We start from the raw sequence: 18,200 nt of genomic DNA, 5'->3' as shown, positions 1-18,200 counted from the left end.
GTCTGGTCGTGAATCCTAAACTGAAAAATGTTGAAAGACGCGAAGATCCCCCTCCTTTCCCTCACCACCACCACCATGTTCACCATCATCACACACCTTCACAGCAGCAAGGCTTGAGTCAAACCCAACAGCAGCATCACAGAGAGCTCCAAAACAACACCAACAACCATCGCTGTGCGCATGGAGACCAGGGGAACCCTAGCGTGGAGGAAATCGGGTATTTCGGGGTGAGCAAACCGAGCGCCGTGAGAAATTGTTGAATAAAAGTGACAAGTAGGATCGTCGCTCGTCTAACACGGTGGAGGATCGGATGGGCAGCAGGTACGACTCGTCTAAAATCGGACCGACGAGTAACGACAACAACAACAACATCAACAGCAGTAGCAGCAGCAGCAACAACGACGGCGGCAGTGAGTCGTCTCGAAGTGGGAACGGCTCAGGTTTTGAGTTTAATCATTATTATGGGGATGGAAGAAGAGGAGGGCCTTGCTTTGATCAACATGGCGGACAACAAAGCCTTGGTGCTGTAACGCATTCGGCACGGAACAACATGGATCAAATGCAAAACTCGCACGAAGAGTATCACAATAATCCGTACAACCACTATCCGAACTACCGTTCCGGTTACGGTGGGGCTGGATATGGGATGATGAGCCCATCGCGACAAGGAAACGCCATGGGCCCAGGCAGTAACTCGGCTACAGCCGCTGCTGCTGCCGCCGCTGCTCATGGTAAAGCTGCTATGGCTTCTCCTTCTGCCCCGGCTGCTGCTACAAACGTCGGCGGGTTCCAGAGGTTTCCACCAGGCCAGAGTAAACAACAGCAGCACCCATCGGGCGCCACGCCGACTTTAAATCAGCTTCTGACCTCTCCAAGTCCGATGATGCGCGGTTATGGCAGCGGCTATCAAGATTACAATAATAATCCCTCGGTTCAGCAGCAGGCGACCATGGGGCTCGGCAAAGACATGGGCTCCCCGTACGGCTCCGCAAGCCACGGCTGGGGGGCACAACAAAGAAACCACCCGGCCATGAGCCCTGGAAATAACGGCCAAGGAAACAACAGACCCCAGGTTCATATATTTTTTTATTTCATTTACTGTCTGTGTAGCGCTTTGCAATGTAACATTAACCAGTAGCGTTGTTGCTACACATCTTGACTATTGGCCTGATCGCTAGCTAAGCTAGCTAGCTAACTAACCGGAATGAAATATTCTAACGGCTAGCATTAGCATATTTTTTGTCGATGGTATAAAAAACGGAAGGTCGAATACGAAAAAGTTCAAGTTTTGTAAATTAAATGCGATTTGTTTTACTTTTTCGCACGATTTCTGCACCATTTCTCATGTTATTTATAAGCCTGGGTTCACCGATTGTTTGACAGAAATAACATAACATAACTTTCTCCCCAAGGTGACTTAGCCAAGCACCTGGTAAAGGCTAGTTAGCATTTTGTTAGCGCGATGTCGCCCTGTATTGAGCAACCCAAGGCTAGCTAATGCTAGGTATCGAAGCTAACGCTAGCCAGCATTGACAGCAGCGAAACGTCATTCATTCTCTAAAATTAACCACTGAGTCTAGCTTCACGTTACCATTTGTGTTTACGCGTAACCTTTAACTTTTAATATATTATTATATATATTTATATTTACATATATAATGCGTTCTACGTGATTATATTGATTGTTAAACCGTAGAACGGCGAATAATAGTTATAATAAACACGTTTGCTAATGGTGGAATATTCTAGCACAGTATTGCTAGCTAGTATCCTAATCTACAATACTGCTAGCTAGCTAGTGTAACTAATAGCCGTTTATTAAATGGGTCTTAAGATTTTTAAGTTTGTCTAGTAAATTCCTGTAAAGTTAGACATAAATTAGACGATATTATTTTTAATCCATAGCTTCGTTATAACCTGTGGGATAATGCTAACGTGAAAGCTAAAGCTAAAATAAACTTAGCTGCGATTGCTAGCGCAAAGATATGAAGCTAAGCTAAGCTAACGTGAGCTAATTAGGTTTTTTTTGTTTAATAAACAAACCGGGAGTTCGACTTATAGTATGAAATATCAGAGACTTGGCGTTGAATTAAAGTAGTTTATAGTGAAACGAAATAATTTGGCTTGTGAACATATGCTATGGACTATATAGAAAATATATATCTTTTATATTAGTACAATTTCTCAGCTAGCTGTGTGTGTATATGTTTAGGGAAGTTTAATGTTCATAACCCTTCAGTATAAATGTCCATGAAGGTGACTGATAACTAACCAAGTTCCTCTTTTTCTTTTATGTTCTATTCAAAAGCTTTCTTCACCATTTTATTTACCGTCTTTTGCATTGATCAGTTGTATATGTTATTCGCTTTGGACTTTTGTGTAATATGTCTCAGATGCAAAGCCCATCTATTCTGAACAGGTTGATTTATATCCGTCGTTTGATATAAATGTGATAAAATCTTTAGTTCCCTAAAAATCTGGTGCCTTAAGCTTGAAATATAGAAATAATATATTGAAATAAGCGCTATATATATATATATATATATATATATATATATATATATATATATATATATATATATATTATTTATGTATGTGTGTATGTATGTATGTATGTATATGTGTATATATGACCCAGAATCCAGTCCAGCGTAGACCAGAGATCTTTGTCAGATCCTTCGTCCAGAACCATCACATCCTACAGTTACCACTACCACAGCTGTGTGCTCCTTCTGGCTCTCTTCGGCAAGGATCAATAGCCGTGACCTTCACACATGCAGATTAGCCATGTGCTCCGTGTGTGTGTGTGTGTTATTGCCAGCACTCACAGCAGGAAATGTATGGAGTGTATCTGCTCTGTGCCCTGATTATTCCTTCTGTCCAGCCTCAAGCTGACTGAAGGAGGTGCCAATGCACCGGGCAGTATGTTTTCACACACCACACCAGGAATTCCTCAGTCTTCTTCAGAGAACTTGAGCACAATCGTATTTAAGCTCAGTGAAATATCAAAATCTCACTCTAATCAATTTGTAGAATAAAATGGCTTTTAAAAACAAGTCTGTCATTTGGGAATGGTGATGGTACAAGACCTGTTTTTTTTCCTGAGCTTCACTAGAATCACATGACTCCTTTGGTTAATCGCTGCACATCTTAGAGCCTTTTTACACCTGGTCACTTCATGTGTTTTCTCTGATCCGATAGCTATCTGATTTGTTAAAACTGTTCCATTTACATTAGGCCACATAAATGCGTCTTGGCGAATAGGAAATCAATCCGATCTTTCTACTCCCGCCCAAAATGCAAATATATTTTACCTCATTTCCGGGGTAATTGAAATGGAACATGCTTTGCTGTATGCGGTTTTCAGAATCCAATCAAAAAGAAGACGAAAAAACTTGTTACGACGGTTATGCTATAAAAAACAGCATTTACTGTTTGTTGCATTTTCGCTGGAAGTAGCAGTGCATTTAAGACACAACGAGACACCTGGGTGAAAGATCACTTGCGAGTGACGTACTTTCGTTTGGGAGGGGTTGCTTGAACAAGCACATTCATTTACACCTGTCTAGTTTCATCTGAAATGCGTCCCAGACCACCTCCTGAAGTGGTTTGAACGATCGGATTTATATCTGTCTCGAAAACGTTTCAGAGGGCATTTAGACCTGGTCTTTTTACGATCGGATAGCTAGCCGATCACAGAAAACATATGAAGTGACCAGATACAAAAAGCCCCTTAGTGATTGTTAGCACACTATGTAAATCATCGGTCGATTTGGCCTCTGATTAATATATTCATATTGTTTCCTCCCTCAAATGGGCTAAAGGTGTAGTGGTTAGAGTATTTAAATCAGAGATACCAATCAAACATTTATATTTATGCTCTGGTTTTAGCACACAATCATTTATATTCTAATAACTTCCCCTACAAGTCGCTCGGATCCATCGTATGCTGTGGTTGTTGAGGGAGCATCACTTTTGTGATGAAAAAGAGTCATGGACGAAAGGTAGCACACTGTTCTTAAATTGAAGCGTGATATTTTAATTATGTAAAAAGGATGTATATTACAAGATAAAATGTTTATTCTGGCAGTAGACAGGAGCTCATTGCGGATAGGAACTAAAGATTTAGGGCATGTGCAGTTGGTCAGTGTGATCATTCCTAGTCGTACCTAATTTTTAGTAAAATTAAGTTTCTAAGTAACGTGACAAGCTACATTTGTAGTTGTACTAACATAGAGAGCAGCTGCTCATTAAACGTAATGGAGTGTTCATACAACAGAAACTAAGTTGTTTTATGTCGATGTTCCACAACATGACTAGAAATGGATTTAAAAAAAAGTGTCTTCCTTTAATGAATGAAGATGATCACACCGCTGCATTTATGAGTTTTCTTGAACTTTCTATTTAGCAAGCTCACTCTAGGCAAATGCTTCTGTATTACATGGTTGTGGGTTTGCTGGGTAATGTGTGCCTATGCTGGCTAGTGTTGGAGCAATCTATTCCACACTTTCTGATACCAAGAGCTGTGCTTACACCGGAGGCTGATCTTATTTTGTGGCTCCCCGAACCATAAATTAGGCTCATATTCCACAAACAGTACAAATCAAATCACTCTGGCTGTGTTTATGTATGTATTCCAGCCTCCTGACAACGCTTGGGTTGTCAAACGTGAAACTGTGCACCACGTGGCTTTGTTCTGGTAGGCTGGTAAGACAAGAAAGTAACAGATCAAGACAAGAACACTATGATGCCTGTAAACAAAAGTACAGAATAATTTGTAAGTAAAAACACGACTACAGATCTGATGTTTAAGATATGACTCCATGATGTGATGTACAATGCGTTTTTGGCATTAATAGTTCATTCTGCATAAAAAGTCAATAAATCCACTCTTTCATTCAACTGTTTTATTTGAAATAGTTCATATAAAGGCACCAGTTATATTGCAGCTAGTTGGTTTGGGTTAATGCTTCAGATTTTTTTATTCATCTGTTAAATTATTTTCGAGAGAGAATCGGTTCATTATTCAGATATGGTGTGAGAGAGAGAATAAATGCGTGACCGAGTGAGAGAGTACAATTTCAGTCGGTGCTAATTTTCTCGACAAATAACCTTAAACACTTGCATTTAGGATCAGGGATTTAATTCGTGTTTTTCGTTCGAGTAATCACAGAGGGATTGTGTCAGTTCGCAAACGCGTTCTTCATAACCCTTCCATAATTAGTTCAGTAAATGAGCAGTGAGGTAACTCCTCTTTCTTTTTTTCTCAGCAGGGATTAATCAGTTTAATAGCCTCTCTTGTAAATGCATTCTCACCCTTTTTTTTAATTTGGTTTCATTAGTGCATGTTTTTTCCCCCCCTGTTAATATTTTACAGCAAGTGACTAACCAATGGGTTTTTTAACTCGAGTCGTGACGACCCCCGTCTAACATTTTCTCTATTGCCAAAATAACTGCAGCGACTGACCAGCCGCTAATGAAGTCTGTAATGAATTAGGTTTGGTGTGATGAGACGCTGCACTGTGTAGTTAACACCTTGACCTTTAATCACAGTTTATATCATCACTGTTGTGTTCAGAGTAGTGCTGGGCAGTTTAAAACAAAATCTATGTCCTTTTTTTTTTTTTAAGGATTCTGACCTTTTCATGGTTTATCACATTTACAGACTGGGTCTTTATATGTATCAGAATGCATGAAAAATCCTTTTTAATGTGCAAACTGCAGCATGAACACAGAACTTAAAAAATAAATAGAAATGGCAAAAAACAGACCTTCGAGAAAGAAGGGTTCTGAGCCGTGATTAAAACATTAGACTGAAGGTATGTGTTACCTGGGTGAAAATATTTGTGTCCTTGTACATTTGAATTGTTATTGCGTTGGTTAGTTTATTCCACCGCTTGATTTTCGTGTCATGTTCACTGCCTCACGTAAATGCCTATTCAGTTGAAGTCTGACACTTTGGCTCTAACTTTAATTGCATTCATTCCTGATATTCGGGCAAGTGTTTTTCTGTTGAGGTGATTGAATAAGTTGCTCATGTTCCCATCATCTGCAGCAACAATCACACCACAAACCTTGCAGAATAAGGTCTGTTAATTAAGGTAAGATGTTTAAAGGCAAAAAAACCTCCAAATGTCAGATACAGCAGTTTTTTTTTTTCATCTCTCTTTTCATCATCCATCTCTATTTCCTGATTTTTAATGTATTCACTGAAGTGATGAGCGTCTTCTAGTTGTTAGCGACTGTTATGTTACCTGGCTCTTAGCTAGCAGTTCTGACATCTCACCATACCGTTTGGAGGCGTTTTTGTCAAACGCAAGTTGCATTACAATAATTACGTTACAAGTGGTTTAAATTTCATGGTAGGCTCGAATAAGGTAGAATAAGTTCTGTATTATTAATAGTTACTATAATAATACAAAATAACAAACCTCAGAAGACGGCCGAATTTTTGCATATACGCTTTAAAATATCAAGATCATAAACGCTGCCCATGAAAACCTGAAACCAGGGCTGACTCATTTCTAATGACGCTTTAAAACCATTCTAGGTAACAACGGTGCTCTTGGTGCTTTACTGGCTCATTAAGTTCCTCACTCATTACAACGCCTATTTTATCACAAAACAAGTTCTAAATTCTTCACACCACAACATCTTTCTGAACTGTGTTTGTGTTAGAGAGCATCACCACCAGATTTATAGTTTAGATCCAGAAGAAAGTCTGTCTGTAAAGCTGTTCAGTAATTAGTTTTCAAGAAATATCCTGATTTTTATACTATTTGTTTAGTCCTGTGATTATTTATTTATTTATTTATTTATTATCAGGGACTCATTAAAGGTGGGGTCTCCATTGTTTGAAAGCCAGTGTTGACATTTGAAATCAGCAAAACAAACACGCCCCTAACTCAAAAGTTTTGATAGCTCTGCCCCACACATACACCAGACAAGTGGAACCTGCTGGGGCAGCTGACCGAGGGTATATTTTTATCAATAAATGAACTCAATGAGTAATACTATGGTAATACAAATGTGTTTTTGTAGTACTGTGTGTTGTACTGTGAAAGCTTTAGCTCCGTTTCGCGCGAAAGATGTTCAGTTCTCTTCAGCGCTTTGTTTGGCGGCCCAACGCAGTTTTCTGAAGCATTTCTCAAACAATGGAGACCCCACCTTTAATATATCGGTTGTAATTGTTAATTGCTAGAACTTAAGATGATTTGTTTCTGTTTAAGTAGTTATAACATCAATAGTTTTTGTAACTTTAATTTAAAGTCTTATACTCCTTATATATTCATCTAGTATATAAAATTTCAGCAAACTACATATTGTAAAGAAACGTTTTCATATATCACAGTTATGTTTAATGGATCATTCAGGCAAACATCTGATTACTGTTTATCCATGCATGTTTAATTCTGGCTGTTTTCTTACTGCAGGGGGGTTTCTGTGATTCTACGTGTTGATTTTGCTATAGAGAGTCAAATTTTTGTGTGTGTGAGAGAGATTTGGAGAAGGAACGCAGAAGGGAGCGAGTGAAAATTGCAGTGTGCCAGGACGTTGGTTGCTGACACTCAAACTGCTAGTTTAAACTGCCTTCACAGGCATTCTCAATTGCACACATTTTCTGTAAGTGGTGCTCCAAATTGCCCCAAATTTGGCCGCGATGTGAGAAGATTAGCTTGGATGGCTTTTGCTCTTTTTTTTTTTTTTTTTTTTTTTTTTTTTGGCAAATCCATCTCACTGGAGAACGAGTCTGGCACACTGCCCTGAATTTCTGCACTTGCCAGCTTTCAAGTGTTGTCTTCAGCCCAATGAGGTCAGAAGTAATGGCCTGTGTGTTCTGTGTTTATTGCGCTGTAGTTCTAGCAAGATTTGACAGATTCCCTCACCCCCTTCATAATACTTTCACCCCGTTTATACCGAGACGGCGTTGAATCCTGGAATCCGATTGGTCAGAAGTTAATCAGTTTTCTATAACGTCAACAGAACATCCTGGTTTGTTTTATACCCGTATTGTTTGCTATGTTTGAGACAGTAACGCATGAAAATCTGGTTGCTATTCAATGCTAAGTGTATTTACAGTGTTATTTTAGTTATTAAGAGTCTTTTCAGGGAAACTTTCTAGCATATCTGAGGTAAATTTTGCTATTTCTGGCCATTTTGTCACTAACTTTTCAGCTAAGTAAATCAGTTTCCTCCACCACTGCGTAGCTTACGCTAGGCTAAGTTAGCTGGGTTTGTTTTGAGAAAAAAAATTAAACAGCTTCTGTTGTGCAACGGAATTTGTCTCATTATGTTTGCAGTCAAGACTAAGTGAAATTCTAACTCCCTCATCATCTACCGCTTATCCGAACTATCTCGGGTTACGGGGAGCCTGTGCCTATCTCAGGCGTCATCGGGCATCAAGGCAGGATACACCCTGGACGGAGTGCCAACCCATCGCTGGGCACACACACACACACTCATTCACTCACGCAATCACACACTGCGGACAATTTTCCAGAGATGCCAATCAACCTACCATGCATGTCTTTGGACCGGGGGAGGAAACCGGAGTACCCGGAGGAAACCCCGGAGGCACGGGGAGAACATGCAAACTCCACACACACAAGGTGGAGGCGGGAATCGAACCCCCAGCCCTGGAGGTGTGAGGCGAACGTGCTAACCACTAAGCCACCATGCCCCCCTAAGTGAAATTACACTAGTATTTTAATAATTTTAATCTTTTCTTAGTAATTTACCAACATTTCTGTGGTAAGAGTTGATCTCCCTGTCAGTTTTATCACTGGAGAAAAGTCTTTATAATTCGCTAAAGTCTCCTCAGCCGCTGGTAGCTTCTTTTTAGTAAGTTAGCACACAAGATTTGAGTTAATAATAAACTAGACTCAGAAAACACCTTCCACCCGCTCCATGATATCCTGGATGGATACAGGAGTACGTTCAGTCTCCAACTCCAACATCTCACCGTGCAACAATATACCTTTTCCTGTATAGCTATTTAAATCCTAGTTTATTTCTATTTTATCTTCTATATATGTCTCTATTTTTGTATTGTTATTTTGGTGACCCAATTTTCCTCAGGGGATTAATAAAGTATTCCGATTCAGATAGATTAAACTATATGGTGTCACTTTAGCTAGCTCACAAAATGCTAGCTCATTCTCGCCATTTGCTTTGTCAGTATCAAATGCTTCATCTGACTAGTTTTGTGTGTTAACGCGAGAGACTTTAACATGAAGCTATTCTTTATGGTGAGACACATGGAAATGATTAGCGTTAGGGTCTTTTCTGAATAACTTTGGATAGAAACACACTACTTAAAGATGACCTTTAAAACCAGGATACCATAAATATTTATAACACTCTCAAATGAGCAAATCTGCATAGTCTGGATCACAGAAGCGTTCACGTTTGTATTTTAACTGTTGACCTTTTAATAGGCATCCGTGCTTTTTTAGCTTTCGTCAAATCTTGATATCAAAAAGGTCCCAATGTGTATGAACATGAACATGACCCTAACCACTGAAATCTCTCCATAGGTGGTACCCATGGACGCCATGGCCATGAAGCGGTCTCAGCTTTACGGCATGACAAATAGCCCTTATTCTCAGCAGCCACAACAGCAGCAGCAGCAGCAACAACAGCAGTCAGGCGGAGCCTACTCCGGCCAGCCATACGGAGCTCCCGCTCCACACCGATATCCAATGGGAATGCAGGGGCGTGGCCAAGTCAGTATGGGAGCCCTGCAGTACCATCATCAACAGGTACGGACAATTCCCAGGGTAAAGCCCGGCTTTCTGTTGTTGCTTATGCCTGAGGATTGCACGCCTGTATAAGAATGAAACGGGATGAACCTGTCGTTGTGTTCGATGGTGCCGGGGGTTATACATGTGGTTTCATAAACAGAACTCATGAGTCATTTACAGTGCACATGTCGAAGGTTGAGCAAGACCGAGGAAATAAGTCAAGAGAAAATAAAACGATGAGGGTAATTAAAAAATTAAATGTATTGAGGGTAAGAACTGAGAATCTCCCAGATAACTGGGAGATGTGCTACCATCTAGCCGGATGTCCCTCTAGCCGGATGTCCTCGTGTACACCTTGGCTTGATATTGCTATAGGTTTTTGTTTAGCATTTGTTTAGCGAAGGTCCTTGATGTCCTGCTGCCGTTCCTGTGCTAACAATTGATCAAGGTTATTTATTTAGACTTCTAAATGTATTTGAGGAATGAGCTCTTTCTAATTTGTATCTTGAAGTGGAATCTGGGTGCACTCAATCTGTGATTTCTTATGAATCCCCATGTGAACCAAAAGCTACATAGATGGATTTGAAGGTTTTTTGGACTTGAGACTGGCACTGAGAGTTAAATCCTAAGCAGCCGGGTTGGTTCCCAAATCGAATTTTGATTGAAATTAGAAAGGAATCATCTTCAAGGAAGGTAATCGTATCGCTTTAACGGCATTACACCCACGCGCTTTGTGCTTTATTTAAACACAGCATAAATATAAATAGGACGAGACAATCCATTATTATAATTAAAAATACTAATGATTTTTAAACATTACAGATTATTGCAGATTATTTGATTTATTAAATATAATTTCTTCCACATCTTGTGTTGAAAATGATTATTAAAATTCTAGCAAAAAACAAACAAGCAATTATTTACATCTATTTATGTACATAGTACATGTGTCTCCAATCTGTTCTACTCTGCACTGTGTTGGCTTTCAGCTGCTCTCGGATAAGATTAGGTGAAATCTGCCTGCCTGCCTGCCTGCTAGGTGACTCTCATATGGACTTCCCAAGCTTGATTGCTCTGGGTCGTGGCCGAGAGATCGTAATCGACACAAAACATTCTCAGCACACGGAATGAAGGAATGGAAAAAGACATGCTGCCCGAAACGCACATCATTACTCAATGGTCATCGCATAATTAGATCATCGGTGGCTAGAGGGTTTGTGTAATCTTTAACCTCAGGGAGGGCATTGTGTCAGCCATGCTGTTATTTTTACTCTCACCAGTCCGAGAGGACGATAACTTTTATCTACTCCAGGATTAGATGACCAGAGGGCAGAGCTTTCCACATGCTCACCTGAAATTGGCCAGTCAGTTTAAAGTCGAACCCTGTTGTCGTTCACACTGATGGCACTGGAACGTGTGCAGGTTCCACACGCACCAGAGCTCGCAGCTGAGAGACGGTACTGAAGTATAATCTTCTATGTCTGAAACCAAGCATTCTGTCTGCAGAGCTAATTATTAAGCTTTGTTTAATAGTTAGTTCTTTCACTGACCCCAGCGTTTAGTTGTGGGTGAATCGATCCCTGGTGTGATTCTGTAGGCAGGTGAAAACGCAGCGCTCTGACTCGGGTGTGGTTCAGAAGAACCCGTCTGAATGCATCTAAACACGACGGTCTCGATCCACCGTTATCTCTGCCGTGCTTTAATACCAGTGAGAAAGTGAATAAACTCAGCTGTAAGAAGTATGCCAAGCATTCTGTCACCAAGCACTTTTTAATTATTATTTTATTATTTTTTTTGGTGTTGATGTGAAGCAACCCAGAGGACAATCTGGAAAAGAACGCTGTGTGTTCTGGCTATTCGGATCTTTTGGATAGAAAATTACAGAATTTTTGTGATTTTCACCTGTACTTTGTAAAGGTTTATTTACATTTTTTGGAGTTACTGTTTTTCTGACCAACAAACTATTATTTTTTTTCTGGGTGCTTCGTGTTCTCCTCCTGGTGGTCCAGCAGCAGGATCCCGTGCTCTTATTGCCGTGGCTCGGGTTAAATTCCCAGGCAGAGAGCTACCCCAGCCACTATAGAGCTAATTCTCAGTGTTGTTCCCAAGGCTGGATGATATGGAAGGGGTTGTATGAGGAAGGGCAGTCGGGGTGAAACCTCTGCCAAATCTAACATGTGGACCATGTGATCTGCTGTGGTGACCAAGAACAGGGAGCAGCCAAATAAGCAACAACGTCTGTGCATCTGTCCGAGAGTCTCGTTACTGAACGATCTCAAAAACCTGTTGCCTGAATTTCTATGGAATCAGTATTGGAGCAGGTGCTGACAGTAATGCTGTATTTGAACTGATCAGCGTAAAGTCTGAAATAACTTCTCTGTCAGAGTATTACGAATTAGTCACAGAAAGGACTGGACGTGTCGGTGGCAGAGGAATCCCTGTTCACATCTTGGGATATTTTGCTTTCTGGATTAATGATTAGTGCTCAGTGTGAAACCAAACCAATCGTGAGCATCAGTTTTTCCCACAAACAGACCGATATGTGTCAAAGCACCAGCTGATTCAGCTTCTGTCAGGCGTTACGACCGCTTTATTATTTTTTTCCAGAGGGAAGAATTGAAGGTCGTGTCATGAGTGCGGTCAGCGTAGCCCAGATTAAACACTAAAGTGCCTCCTATTCATTTACATACATTCATTAAGAGCAGCTGTGTTGAGATACCTTCATGTCCCTCGTTCTAAACTCTCAGTATTATTGATTGAATTTTTTTTATGTTGCATAATGGGGGTTTGTCTCTTGAACATTTATTGAGTTCAAGACTTCCCTTGTGGGTGAGTTTGAAGTACGTTTTTCTTTCTTTTTTCTTTTTTCTTTTCTATTCAGCATGTCAATTCCTGTCCATGATTCTTATTCTCTCTGTCTCTCTCTGTCTCTCTCTCTCTCTCTCTCTCTCTCTCTCTCTCTCTCTCTCTCTCACACTCCATGCTCACACACACAGACAGCACATATTACATGTGCACATCAGATTTAATGCTTGCAGAACCTGTATCATAAATTCGTCTGATCCTCTGAAATTGTTGGAGAAATAGCTTTAATCTGAAGTCTCCAGTGCTCTGAGATTTCTTTGTGTGTGTGTGTGTGTATGAGTCTAATTGCTCAGTGTACCGATCTGGCATACTGCCACTCAACAACTTCACCTGACCTTTGATCACATCTCTGTTTCGAAGCAAAGTACTGGGTGATCTGAACTACGTGTGCTCTCACTTAATCAAGAGTTAAAGGAAGTTCTCTCTCGTTCTCTCTCTCTCGCTCTCTCTCTCTCCCCCTTCACTGCATCTGTAGTACCTTTGGCTGATTAACTCTGACCACAATTCTGATCCATTTCTGTACTGAGGAAAAATTTGACGTAAAACCCCACCTTTTTTAAATGTATTTATTTTTAAATAAAATAATGTCCGATCGACTTGCCGGTTGTAAATTTGCGTTATGACAGACCAATTTTTTTTTTACTCTTCAAACAACTAATACAAAAGCAATAAAATATTAATGATATTTTAGTAAGTATTGTAAATGTATAAATTGCCTAGGCCTACATACAAACGAAAGCTACGTTCTTTCTTTTAAATAAAAACCTGTGACGTCATCTATGTTTACACTATTGGTTAATGGATGTCACACTATGGCCTGTGCGTTCGCTTCGTCTCATACTCCCATTCACTGTCAGAGTCAACGGTTTGCGCTTGGTAATGATGGCTGTGGCTGCAGTAAACAAAATTTTCGCGGTCACCGTTCAAACAAATTTGTTTGTCGTCTATATAGCCTGCATCAAAATGAGGTTTGCAATGATGCGCCCGAAGGCACGGGTTGAAGACCCAGTCAGTGACGTCACAATATGTTAATTTGTTTAAATTCATAGCTACGTAATCACCATCACCAAAATTGTACTTTTCTTTGTTTTACATTGAAACCTGAAAGAAAAAAAAAATAGACCCACCTACCGACCCCCCTTTTTTTTCTTTCTTTCTACTTTCTACCTTTTTTCTACTTTTTTCTACTCTAACTTCTACTGCAAACCAAAATATTTTTAAGGATGGCCTCAGTATGTTGAAGGTGCTAATCATTTCCTGTGTGATTTAATATCACTGAAAAACAGTGCAGAGGCACAAAATATTCAGGTCCTAAAATTTCAAATCTTTTTGTAAAGTGTGTGTGTGTTAGTGCGCAGGAATGCTTGCTTAAGGTGCTGACACGTGGCTGAATTAATTAGCAGAGAGGAAATGGGCTACACACTCGTCATACTGACTCATCTCTGTTTTCTACTTGTCCTGAATGATGAGTGCAAATGACTCCAGATGAGGCGCAAAGGGGCCGTGTCAGTACCAGCTGTTCCTCTGTAAACCTCTTACGTAACCCCGCTCGAGACGACCTGCGGTGATTTGGAGCTCACAGAATTACGATATAGACACACACACACTTTCTCACTGCTCCTCACGAGCCTTCATGCTGAGGCAGGGACAAGTGCGCCTCTATCGGTGCTGATTTTTGCTTTTTGGAGTCAAACCCTCAAGTGTTTCAGCCCCTGATTAAGTGATGAGAGAGTAACATTCCCCACAAACACTTCTTTCTGCACTCGATCTCTCACCGAGACCAAATCCCATCACTCAAGCTCTTCGTCTTCTGAAAAGAAACAGCAAGTAGTTTAGTGTTTTCATTAGTGCGCAGCAAACAAGGTCGGTTCTTGATTCTCAACAAGAAAAAAGCAAAGCCTTTTAGTTTGATTTATTTAAATCTCATGCAACACAGTGAAGGCAAGTGATCTTCAGCAAGCACATTTCTTACCTTTTTAATAGTCCCAGTAATTGCACTAAAATAAAATTATCACTCGAGGGGTGTGTAGGAAGTGACAGTGTGGGAAACGTTGCCCTAAAACTCCTTAGTCAGGGATTCTTGAGATGGGAAAAGACGAAGTTCCGAGGTGGTGGAACCGGAATGTCCTCTGGGGTTAAAACCCTGAGGATGACACAGCCATACATTATTATAATACTATACTATACAATAATCAATCATGTCGGATGGGGTGCCATTACTTTTTCACATCACGACGTTCGCAAATCGTGGCTGTCACTCGCTAAACGCACGCAGAAGAGTGCGTCAAGCTCTTTCCCCATCACGCACCCGGAGAACACGTAGTCGTTTGGCTTCATGCGGTTCACAGGAAGCACGTGTCTCTCTTCAGTCTCCCTTTTGTGTGATAGTACAGAGTTGGCTAAAAACCGAACTGGGGAGAAAAAAAAGTGACGTGTCACGTGTGTCAAGTGTGTTGTGCTAATTCCGTGCTAATTGGGCCATGTAGATTTGAATCCACATTGTGATTGAAGGAGCTCGAAGTTTTATTTTTATTATAGACATCATAATGTTATGTTTATCGGAGAGCAGAACGTGACAGGTCAATGAGAAATGGTGTTACCATGGCAACCCTTACTATCCCAATCCCACCTTTTCTTTTCCCCATCTTAATTATTAATTAGCAAAATAATATTAATAACTAAAGTGTTTAAGTACTTTTCCTTCGCTAAATAGCAGTATTAGGAAATGATTAGAGGATTAAGCTGGGGGAAGTCAGCACAGAGACTGCAAACGCCGTGTCCTCGTGATTTGTTCCTTGTGATTTGTTTGGTGATTGTTGATGAGTAACTCAGTGGCTTTGTTAGTATCAGTGTGGTTGATGTGGTGTATTTGACCTCCAGCAGGTCCCGGCGCAGTATGGACAACAGGGCATGGGGGGTTACTGCCAGCAGGGTCAGCCTCCATACTTCAGTCCTCCTCATCAGCAGCCTGCAGCTCCCTCTCAGCCTCACTACATGCAACCACGAGCTCCACCGCAGCAGGTAAGAGCTTTCATTGCAGCACACTTGACACGCACAGCCGAGAAGCAGACAGGCCACACATAGCCGAGTTCCAGCATACACGTGCACATACACACACACACACACACACACACGCGCAAACTCATCCAATTCGGTCTAATTCCTGCTATGTCTGTTTTACTCACACTGTGTGTGTGTGCGCGCGTGCACTCTTGCTGCTTTACTAAACACGACCTTGAGTGTGGAGTTTTCAGGGCTGCGTATGTGAATAAGCGTGAGAGCAATGCTGCTTGTGCTGTTCATTATCCTCAAGCCTCTGTTTAAACATTACACAGATTTCTCATTTTCATTAGAGCTCCTGAGAAACACATCCGTATTCCTTTAGAGTCCACAGACTCCAGCGTTCTCTTACAGATCAGAGATCACAGGAACATCACTTAACCATTACTCCCGTTACAATACCAATGCCGTTGAATATTCATTAACACACAGTTTCTGTTGGCATCACTGATCCCTAACCGACTAGTTAACTGCTGGTAAAGTAGCACACGTTTGTCCCTGGTGACAAGAGGGGCAAATATATCATTTATATTTGTCATGATCTCTGTTCTTTTCATTTTTTTGGTAATGTGATGTTTAATATTGAAAGAATCCATTTTATTCATCTGGATTTTTTACTCACATCACTACCAGATACAATGAGCTATTTAATTAACATTTAAATAATTATCGAACTAATTTTCTTGAATGCTCTGAGTGGCACACTTTACGTGCTTTTTTTCCCCCCTGGTGGTGGTAATTTTTCCCCACTGTTTACTACATAATTCCTGGCTTTTAGTTCAGACACAAATATCACTCCATATGTGGCGCTGTGCTGATGTTCCTGAAGCACGTTGTGTATTATTTCCAGCTATCCCTGTCTCACTTGGTATAGAACTGTGAACCAGGAGAGTGTGGAGAAATCTGCTGCAGCGACGCTGTACATCATGTCCTGGTTTGCAGCTCAGTGCTGAATCAGAGTGTTGAATCTTCCTGTGTGTGTCTCTGCTTTGGAAACACCCATTTCCTGTTCTCTGCCAGGCTAGAGGCTTGTGCCTGCTTCGTCGTGTGTGTGACTGTGTGTGTGACTGTGTCTGTGTGTGACTGTGTCTGTGTGTGACTGTGTCTGTGTGTGACTGTGTCTGTGTGGGACTGTGTCTGTGTGGGACTGTGTCTGTGTGTGACTGTGTCTGTGTGTGACTGTGTCTGTGTGTGACTGTGACTGTGTGTGACTGTGACTGTGTGTGACTGTGACTGTGTGTGACTGTGACTGTGTGTGACTGTGACTGTGTGTGACTGTGACTGTGTGTGACTGTGACTGTGTGTGACTGTGACTGTGTGTGACTGTGACTGTGTGTGACTGTGACTGTGTGTGACTGTGTGTGTGTGACTCTGTGTGTGTGTGACTCTGTGTGTGTGTGTGACTGTGTGTGTGTGTGTGTGTGACTGTGTGTGTGTGTGTGTGTGTGACTGTGTGTGTGTGTGTGTGTGACTGTGTGTGTGTGTGTGACTGACACTGTGTGTGTGACTGACACTGTGTGTGTGACTGACACTGTGTGTGTGACTGACACTGTGTGTGTGACTGACACTGTGTGTGTGTGTGTGAATGACTGTGTGTGTGACTGACTGTGTGACTGACTGTGTGTGTGTGACTGACTGTGTGTGTTTGTGTGACTGTGTGTGTGTCCGGTTCCAGGCGTATAGAAATCCAGCGACACGCTGACCTGACCTTGTGATATCAGTCTGTGCTCTTAAACTGCGTTGTGATCAGGACTGTTCATCAACAACGCGCCCAGAGAACAGATAAATACGCCGGACTTCTGCCTGATTGTGAATGTCCTCTTTAATGCCAAGGTTCTTTCTAGGAGTGATTAGACCTGTATGTTTGAATTAAGGATACTATACACGTATCATCTCATTATCATATTTTCTGGAAGGACATCCAGTCTGGAAATCAGTCTAAACACACATCTTCATGGACGAGTCTGCAGTGATATACCAGCCTTTTACCACCTCACTCTTCTACACTGGTTTTATACTATAGCACTTTGAGTTTAATGGAATTTTTTAGGAGGCTCTGGGGACTAAACGCCTACCATTTTCCACAGACAGCAAAAAGAGGTCTATCAACAGAACACATTTGTTGTCTGCTTTAGTTTGGAGTTGTCGTGCTCTAGACCTCGTACCCAAGATAAGATACAAGCAAATAAAGTCTGTGGAGATTTACAGTATATCACACACAGTCAGGAGCATGAATGTGAATATCTGATAGAAAAACAACTTTGCTACAGTGTTAGTCGTCCTATCATGGAATTTTCTGATTCTTTTAAAATCTTTTTTCCACTTCACACCTACACGCACTCAGTCTTAACTTTTAAAAGCATTAAACCTGCCCATGAAAAGGAAAAAAAAAAGAAATTGTTTTAAGTACCATGATAATTTAGACATTTTTAATTTATTCCTACTGAGTAAGTCGCGAGTAAGTGGCGAGGAAAAAAGTCTGAGGGGGTGGGGTGTACGACTACCGATCGAAAGGTCATGAGTTCATATCCC

General features: G+C 41.0%; 1 protein-coding gene across 3 annotated transcripts in view; it reads left to right on the top strand.

Annotated features, from left to right (window-relative positions):
• arid1b (AT-rich interactive domain 1B) overlaps positions 1-18,200 on the top strand; it is a 62,491-nt gene continuing 44,291 nt past the window's right edge. Inside the window, exons 1-3 of one of the 3 annotated variants that reach the window (XM_060866260.1) lie at positions 2-1,072; positions 9,537-9,761; positions 15,489-15,629. In XM_060866260.1, the coding sequence (XP_060722243.1) occupies positions 311-1,072; positions 9,537-9,761; positions 15,489-15,629 (1,128 nt within the window). In that variant the 5' untranslated portion in view covers positions 2-310. Of the gene's footprint in view, positions 1,073-9,536; positions 9,762-15,488; positions 15,630-18,200 lie in introns of all 3 variants that reach the window. The other 2 variants (XM_060866261.1, XM_060866262.1) reach the window with 2 other exon arrangements.

This window comes from Tachysurus vachellii, chromosome 3 (genome assembly GCF_030014155.1).
Source record: "Tachysurus vachellii isolate PV-2020 chromosome 3, HZAU_Pvac_v1, whole genome shotgun sequence".
Lineage (NCBI taxonomy): Eukaryota > Metazoa > Chordata > Actinopteri > Siluriformes > Bagridae > Tachysurus > Tachysurus vachellii.
This window is presented reverse-complemented; position numbering and strand designations above follow the sequence as displayed.